This window comes from Oryx dammah, unplaced genomic scaffold (genome assembly GCF_014754425.2).
Source record: "Oryx dammah isolate SB20612 unplaced genomic scaffold, SCBI_Odam_1.1 HiC_scaffold_5, whole genome shotgun sequence".
In the NCBI taxonomy this organism is placed as follows: domain Eukaryota; kingdom Metazoa; phylum Chordata; class Mammalia; order Artiodactyla; family Bovidae; genus Oryx; species Oryx dammah.
Window position 1 is genome coordinate 85,674,226 of NW_024070189.1, and position 8,223 is coordinate 85,682,448.

Genomic DNA, 8,223 nt, shown 5'->3' on the forward strand with positions numbered 1-8,223 from the left:
AAAGTAATATGTTGAGGCAATTTCAGGTGAAAGTAATATGTTGAGGCAATTTCAGGTGAAGGATAATAATACAAAATTAGAGATATAATAGCCCATTCATATGGATTTAATTTAACATCAAAGTTTTAAATAAAAATTGGTATATGTTTTTAGGAAAAAATATTGGATGTAACTAAACTCTCTTGCTGCTGCTGCTGCCAAGTTGCTTCAGTCGTGTCCGACTCTGTGCGACCCCATAGACGGAAGCCCACCAGGCTCCCCCGTCCTTGGGATTCTCTAGGCAAGAACACTGGAGTGGGTTGCCATTAAAATCCATATCAGAATATCTGCTGTTACATTCTTCAAGGTCATATGATGTTGATTTGAAAATCTAACAGTATAGAATAAGAACCAGGAGAAATACTGGAGATAAAGAATCTGCCATGGTATTGGTCTTACATTTTTTAGGTCACCTTTGCTAGGAAAATTCTGATATTCATATTCTCTCTCTCTCTTCTCACATATCCACACACATTTATGTACATACATATCAAAAAACCTACCTGGTTTTACATACATGTATATGCATATTTTTAAAAGAAAGTTATTTATTAATTGGGGGATAGCAAATACATCTTAGGTAATAGCTGAGTGAATGTTCACAAATTAAATGCATATGTGTCACCATGACTTAGATCAGCAAATACAATACTGTTAACACTGCAGAGCTTCCTGCCCCCTTTCTGGATTTTTGGTCAGTATTCTTAGAGCTAACTGCATCGGTTAGCTGTACCTGTTTCTTAATTTCATATGAATAGAATCATATAAAATGTATTCATTTGTACATGGCTTCTTTTACTTGTTTGTGAGTTTGTCTGTGTTGTTAAGTAGTAGTATTTCATTTATTTTAATTGATGTATTATTTTCTATTAGATTTATTTATCAATTCTTGATGTACATTCACGTTGCTTTCAGTTTGGGTGTATTATGAATAATACTGCTTTGAAAATATATATATATATATTTAGGTAAATGTATGCATGTATTTGTATTGGGCATATTTCTAAGAGTAGAATTACTGAGTAACAGGGAATGCATCTGATCACTTTAGTCAATATAGTTTTCCACAGTGGTTGAACCAAGTTACAGTCTCACCAGTCGTGTATGAGAGTTCCAAATCTGCTATTAATACTTTGACAGTGCATTAGCCATTTTTGTAGGTTAAATATCACATTGTGACTTTAAATTGCATTACACTGGTGATGAATGAACGAGAGAAATGTTTTGTATGTTTATCAGGCATTTACATATTCTCTTTTGTGAAGAGCCCATTAAAGATTTTTTCCCATTTTTCATATGTTATGTCTTTTTGTTATGAACTATGGTATAAGTAATTCTTATTAAATATTTTAGTTTAACTTTTATTGCTTAGTTTCTTTTAAAACTTACTTTAACATCTTGATTTCCTTCTACTTTTCAGATGCAACAACTGTTCCATGAAAATTATGAACACAATCGCAAGGGTTATATCCAAGACCTTCACAACAGCAAAATCCATGCAGCCATAACACTTCATCCAAACAAAAGGCCCGCCTACCAGTACAGGCTTCATAATTACATGCTCAGCCGCAAAATTTCTGAACTGCGCTACCGCACCATCCAGCTCCACCGGGAGAGTGCGCTGATGAGCAAGCTTAGTAATAGCGAAGTGAGCAAAGAGGACCAGCAGCTGGGAGTAATGCCTTCTTTCAACCACTTCCAGCCTCGGGAGAGAGATGAAGTGATCGAATGGGAGTTCCTGACAGGGAAACTCCTTTACTCAGCATCTGAGAACCAGCCCCCTCGACAGAGCATCAATAGCATCCTGAGAACAGCGCTGGATGATACCGTCCTACAGGTGATGGAGATGATCAATGAGAATGCCAAGACTAGAGGACGGCTCATTGACTTCAAAGAAATTCAGTATGGCTACCGCAGGGTTGATCCCATGCATGGGGTGGAGTACATTTTGGATTTACTTCTCTTATACAAAAGACACAAGGGGAGGAAACTGACTGTGCCAGTAAGACGCCATGCCTATCTTCAGCAGTTGTTCAGCAAGCCTTTCTTCAGAGAAACTGAAGAGCTAGATGTCAACAGCCTTGTAGAGAGTATTAACAGTGACACTCAGTCATTCTCCTTTATATCTAATTCTTTAAAGATACTATCTTCTTTTCAAGGTGCCAAAGAAGTGGGAGGGCACAGTGAAAAGAAAATACACATTCTTGTTCCTCTCATTGGAAGGTATGAGACTTTCTTGAGATTCATGGAGAACTTTGAAAACACTTGTCTTATCCCAAAGCAGAATGTAAAACTGATCATTATCCTTTTCAGTAAGGATTCTGGCCAGGATTCCAACAAGCATATTGAGCTTATACAAGAATATCAGAACAAGTACCCCAAAGCAGAAATCACCCTGATCCCCATGAAGGGGGAGTTTTCCAGAGGTCTTGGTCTTGAAATGGGATCTTCCCAGTTTGACAATGATACTTTGCTGCTATTTTGTGATGTTGACTTGATCTTCAGAGGAGATTTTCTCCAACGATGTAGAGACAATACAATTCAGGGACAACAGGTATACTACCCCATCATCTTTAGCCAGTATGACCCAAAGGTAACCAACGGGGGGAACCCCCCAACCGATGACGACTTCGTCTTCTCAAAGAAGACTGGATTCTGGAGAGATTACGGATATGGAATTACCTGTATTTATAAAAGTGATCTTCTGGGTGCAGGTGGATTTGATACCTCAATACAAGGCTGGGGACTGGAAGATGTAGATCTCTACAATAAAGTCATTCTATCTGGCTTGAAGCCCTTCAGAAGTCAAGAAGTAGGAGTGGTCCACATTTTCCATCCAGTTCATTGTGACCCTAACTTGGACCCTAAGCAGTATAAGATGTGCTTAGGATCCAAGGCAAGTACTTTTGCCTCAACCGTGCAACTGGCTGAACTATGGTTGGAAAAACATTTGGGTGTCAGGTACAATCGAACTCTCTCCTGACAATCCGGGCAACACATATTGCCTTTTTAAAGGGGAGTTTACCTCATTGTTGGTTGTTGTTGTTTAATTTTATTGTTGTTATTTTTATTATTATAATTATTATTGTTATAATTTTATTTTGTTGTCCAGGTCTTAAACTACTCTTGGTTGTCTTCCAAAGAGTGTTTGTTGACCTCAAACAAGAAGAGTCTGCAGTTCACTGATATTTCAGATTTCTACTGAAGTCAATAGGCATATTACTTTTATATATCTTTATTTGAGATTGAGTTAAATCGTGGCAATCAAATGACTTTTGAAGCTCATTCAACATGAGAGACAGCTTAGAAGAATGTTCTCTTGGGGCTTTAAGATGCAATATCGACTTTTCTTTCGTTTGTCAAATTCAATGTGATACAAATATTTACTGGTGAAAGGTACCACAAAAGTGCTTTATGCTTCCTATGGGGAAGGGACTCTGTAACATAAACTTGAGTTTTGTAATTTATACAAGGACTTAAATATATAGACAATAATTTTCTTCATCTTTAGGATTTTTAAAGTAAATGAACACTTATGATTGTAAGTTTATTTTTTAAAAAAAGTTTTAAAAATTTGAGGAGTTTTGTTCCACAAGCAACCGGTACTGGCTACCCTGGTCTTATGACAATTATCTTACTCCTCACAATTGTCTGCTATAAATGCGAATGAACTTTATTTTCTCAAGGAAATATGATTTAATTAAATATTCATGTACATTTTAGAAGCTTTATGAAACAATGTCCTTCATTTGCTGGCAAGAAGATAAAATATGACAGAACCTGGTTATTTATAATAAAACAGGTATGACAGTATTCTTTTTCAAAAACACTGAAAAATTTGTGTTGTTTCCTTTTGGTCAAATTTGATGTATTTCATAATGGTCATAGTCACCAAAGCATGCTTGCTACAAAGGCTGGAAACATTAATAAGGGATTATGGGCATGATATTTATATCAATATGCTTTGAGTTCTGGCTTTCATAAGTGATTAAAATGAGCAATTGTTTAGTCAATAATTTACAATCTGGAGGAAGTATTCCTCTTCGATCTTATTAGCTTTGTAATCAAACTGAACCAAGAATAGGTCGAAAAGATTTTAATACAGGTTGGCAGATGGCACAAAGATACGAAAATAAATGCAGAAATTATAAATATAAAATTAATTTTGCAATTATATTGCTATTTATAAAACACATAGGAAAATGTTTCATTTCTATACCATTCTTTCTCAAATCTGAATCAGTAGTGCCCAGTTTGTAGAAAAATATAATCTTATTCAATAAATGTAAGAAAAAATGAAAATCTGTATAAGAAGCTCTTGTGAAAGCATATTTTTAAAATTTCATCTTGTAAATAAGTAATATATTTGCATAGTTCCAAAATCAAACAAAAATTTCCAATGTCTACCGCTGTCAGTCTCACTCTCTATTCACCCAAATCTGCCCTTAACTGCACAAAACCCCCATTTTAGGTGTATGTATGTTTGTGTGCATGTTTTTCTACAATTTCATAAGCAGAAAAGACATATATTTATTTTCTTCTCCCTTGATACACAAAATGTAGCATATTATACATGCTGTTTTATACTTTGATTTTCTTTTTTCAAACTAGAACACTAAAATTTGCATCAAAATTGATTTGAAAGCATTGTAAGTTATTGCCATTATTTGGAACTGATTGTCCTAAGGTCATATAGCATTTGCCTTAGTAATGACTTTCTTATGTGCCAACCATCTCTTTTAGCAAAGACCTTTTAGGAGTTTCAAAAAAATAACATTGCTTAATATTGTGACAAATATGGCACTTTCCTTGACTGAAACATATAATCTTAGTAATGTAAGATTCATTAGAGAGGAATTAATGACACTTTTAGATGTTAAAAATCTTGACAAGGCTGACTTTTCAAAGTTGATCTCTGCTCTCATGTTTGTCTCTGTCCTTCACAAACCTCTTCTAATAGCTCTTTTCCTGCATTGTGCTCTTAGCTCTTTTGCAGATTTTATTTTCCTTGTAATAAGTATACTTATATTCAGTAAAGATAGTCACTTGGGAAGATTTATTACTAAATAATAATTATTAATGATGTTATTAATGGAAAAAAGAAATCAGGATCTCCTCTTTAATTAGGGCAACTGAAATAGTAGAGTTTTACTGAGGAATAAATGCAAAGGGCCTCATTTAAAACCCCTCCAAGTGTTAGAAAGTCGTGAGGCACCTGCCCAGGGATGAGGTGGCATTCTCCACTTTCATCATTTCTCTGATGAAACAAGGGAATGCAGAGATCTCATTTGGACTTAATTACACACATGCGTGCTGTACTGAAACTAAAATAAATGTACTTAAATTCTATTTTATAATTTTGCATTAGCTTTCCTATGATTTTTTTCAGGTACTGCAATATTTCTTGACTGAAAATTTATTGAAATGATACTAGCAAAACTAAGAGTGTTTTTCTGCCCATGGAGTATCTATTAGTTAAAACCCCATGGTTGAAGGGTAACACAATGTGAATGCCGCCTGAAGCACAGTATGTGTGTGTTATTGGCATTACTTTATTTGGATAGCTATAGATGTTCCATTTAAATATCAGCTCAACAGCCATTTCATTAACCTTCAGCAGCATCTTATTGATCACCTTCTGTTCACTCAATATAACACTGTACATTTTATTTATATTATCCTTTTATATGTAATCCTCTCGATAGCTCTCAGAATATTGATTCTCTTTCTTCAACAGATATGGAAACTGAGGCCATGAGTCATGAAGTAACTTATCCTGAATTCACACAGTTGGCTTGTTTTAGAATTAAGAAATTTATGCTCATTACTGTCTGAATCGAAAGCACCCGTCTTTCTACTGTAACCCATGGCTTTTCATTTGTTGGGGAGAATGTAGGGGACAATGGGGGAGGAAAGATCCAGCCGACTCCATAGCCACATTTGATCTGTTATTCAGCTTGATTGGCTCTTTGCTTGTTCTCGACAGAGAGAAGTTTGCTGATCTTTTGCTCAGTTAGAGCCTCTTTAGGCTTTGCCTGGAGAATCCCAGGGACGGGGGAGCCTGGTGGGCTGCCATCTATGGGGTCACACAGAGTCAGACACGACTGAAGTGACGCAGCAGCAGCAGCAGCAGCAGCAGCAGCAGCAGCAGCAGCAGCAGCAGGCTTTGATCCTAATCTTTGCCCACTTTGCCGGCTCTCTCTGAGTAGCACTGTGTTGGAGGAGGATTTCTTCTATCTACTTGCTTGCAAGTCATTGGACCTCAGCCAGCAGGAAAATTTTTTCAGAATTCCCAATGCCAGCAGCAGCCCTTTTCCGTGGTTCAGCCAACTAAGAGCAGAAGCTGTCCACAATGAAAGCCACTGCATAATTGCTTGACTTGTGTATGTCACTTTACCCTTACAGACTTAGCGTGATGCAGCTGATATATTTCTGAATCTAAGAGTTGAGCCTTTTTTGCCTAGTTAATAAATGGGAACTACTGGAATGAAATATCCAAGTGTGTGAACTGATAGTCCAACCAAGAGACTAAATGCTCACTGGAAAGGTAAGTTAACAACGTCCCCTTGTTTTTCATATGAGAAAGCTGAAGTCCACCTCTAGTCAGCAGCCCCATAGCTGGGCCACTCTGACTGTTCATGGTTGCATTTTCAGATTATCCCTGGGCAATTTCTTCTTCTGGGAGGAGGACTCAGAAGATGAGGTCCCTTTTCTTTTATTTTTTTCCTGGTTTTTAATTTATTTTTTAATTGGAGTATAATTACTGTACAATGTTGTGTTAGTTCCTGCTGTACAACAACGTGAATCCGCTATTAGCGTACATTTACCCCCTTCCTCTTGAGCCTCCCTCCCACCCCTCTAGGTCATCACCGAGCCCTGAGCTGAGCTCCCTGTGTTATACAGCAGCTTCCTACTAGCTGTCTGTTTTACACATGGTAGTATACATATGTCAGTGCTACTCTCTCAATTTGTCCCATCTTCTCCTTCCCCCTCTGCATGCACAAGTCTGTTCTCTGCATCTGTGCCTCTATTCCTCCCTGCAAATAGGCTCATCAGCACCATTTTTCTAGATTGCATACGTAAGTGTTAGTATTGCTCAGAGGTGGTAGTGCTGCCAGGCCTATTGAGCCCTTACCTAGGACTGCCTTGTCCTGGAGGGAGTAGCCTAAGGCAGACTTGGACCTAGAAAGAGATTTAGTATCTTCCTTCATCTCCTCTTTTTTTAATCAGGTAAAAAAAAAAAAATGTTTAGTCAGGTGAAATACATCAAGATGAGTCGCAAATAGCCAATAAAGTATTTGTAGCTTCATCTGGGCCACAGTGATGCGATGTGCATGCGGGAATGAAGATATCACCATACTTTTCATTATGTGGCCATCTGCCTTTCCTTCGCTAATTCCTCATGCTTTCTGAGTATCTGCATCCATGGTTCTGCACCCCATAGGAACTTAGTGTGAATATCTAAGAGGGGATTATAGGTAATCCGGGGAATTGGCCACTTAAACCCCCATTTGTTCTTAAATATTGATGGCATATCTCTTCAGAAGTAGTCTGTAATGGTGGATATTACGGGGCAAAGCAGTGTCCTGAAGGATAATAAATGCATCTGTTCTCACTTTTTAGTGCTGCTGACTTGCCTACCTTCCCCATCTGTACTTTTATTAGCATCCTAATCATGGTCAGGCATGTAGTACCGATAGTTTGTGCTGAGGCCAGAAGCCTCCTAGGCCTTCTATTTAGAGCAGCAACAACAGTAGAAGCAGGATGGAGTCCCAGAATATGCCGGTGGGCTCTGCCTCTGTAGCCCACAGCCTCACTCAGGCACCAGGCATGCTGCAGGGGTTGACCCAGCAGATGGCGGGATAATGAGTCCTCAGCAGTAATTCATGCCCCCAAGTGATGACACAGCCACATCTGCAGCAAGCAGCAAACCGCCTGGTGCTGGCACAGTGAAGCCAGGATATTCCAGTATTGCCTGCAGTTTGACAGCTAGTTGTTAGTCTCCCTTTTCCTTTCTCTCGCCAGAAGCTGCCAACCTCTGTGCCCTATTTGGAATTCTCCCCCCTGCAGGATTTTCTTTCAGTCAAATTCAACCACTGTTTATTAGTCCATAGGTTGGTATCAAAGCTGAGAGTGCTAAGTTTTGATTATCCATCATGCATTTGTAAGTGCTCTTGGCTATTC

The 8,223-nt window shown here is 38.1% G+C and overlaps 1 protein-coding gene across 1 annotated transcript in view; it reads left to right on the plus strand.

Annotated features, from left to right (window-relative positions):
- The window catches only part of CHSY3 (chondroitin sulfate synthase 3), a 284,726-nt gene extending 280,283 nt beyond the window's left edge, over positions 1-4,443 (plus strand). The window contains exon 3 of the mRNA XM_040241773.1: positions 1,460-4,443. Coding sequence (XP_040097707.1) covers positions 1,460-3,022 — 1,563 coding nt within the window. The 3' untranslated portion in view covers positions 3,023-4,443. The remainder of the gene's footprint in view (positions 1-1,459) is intronic.
- Positions 4,444-8,223: the final 3,780 nt, after the last annotated feature.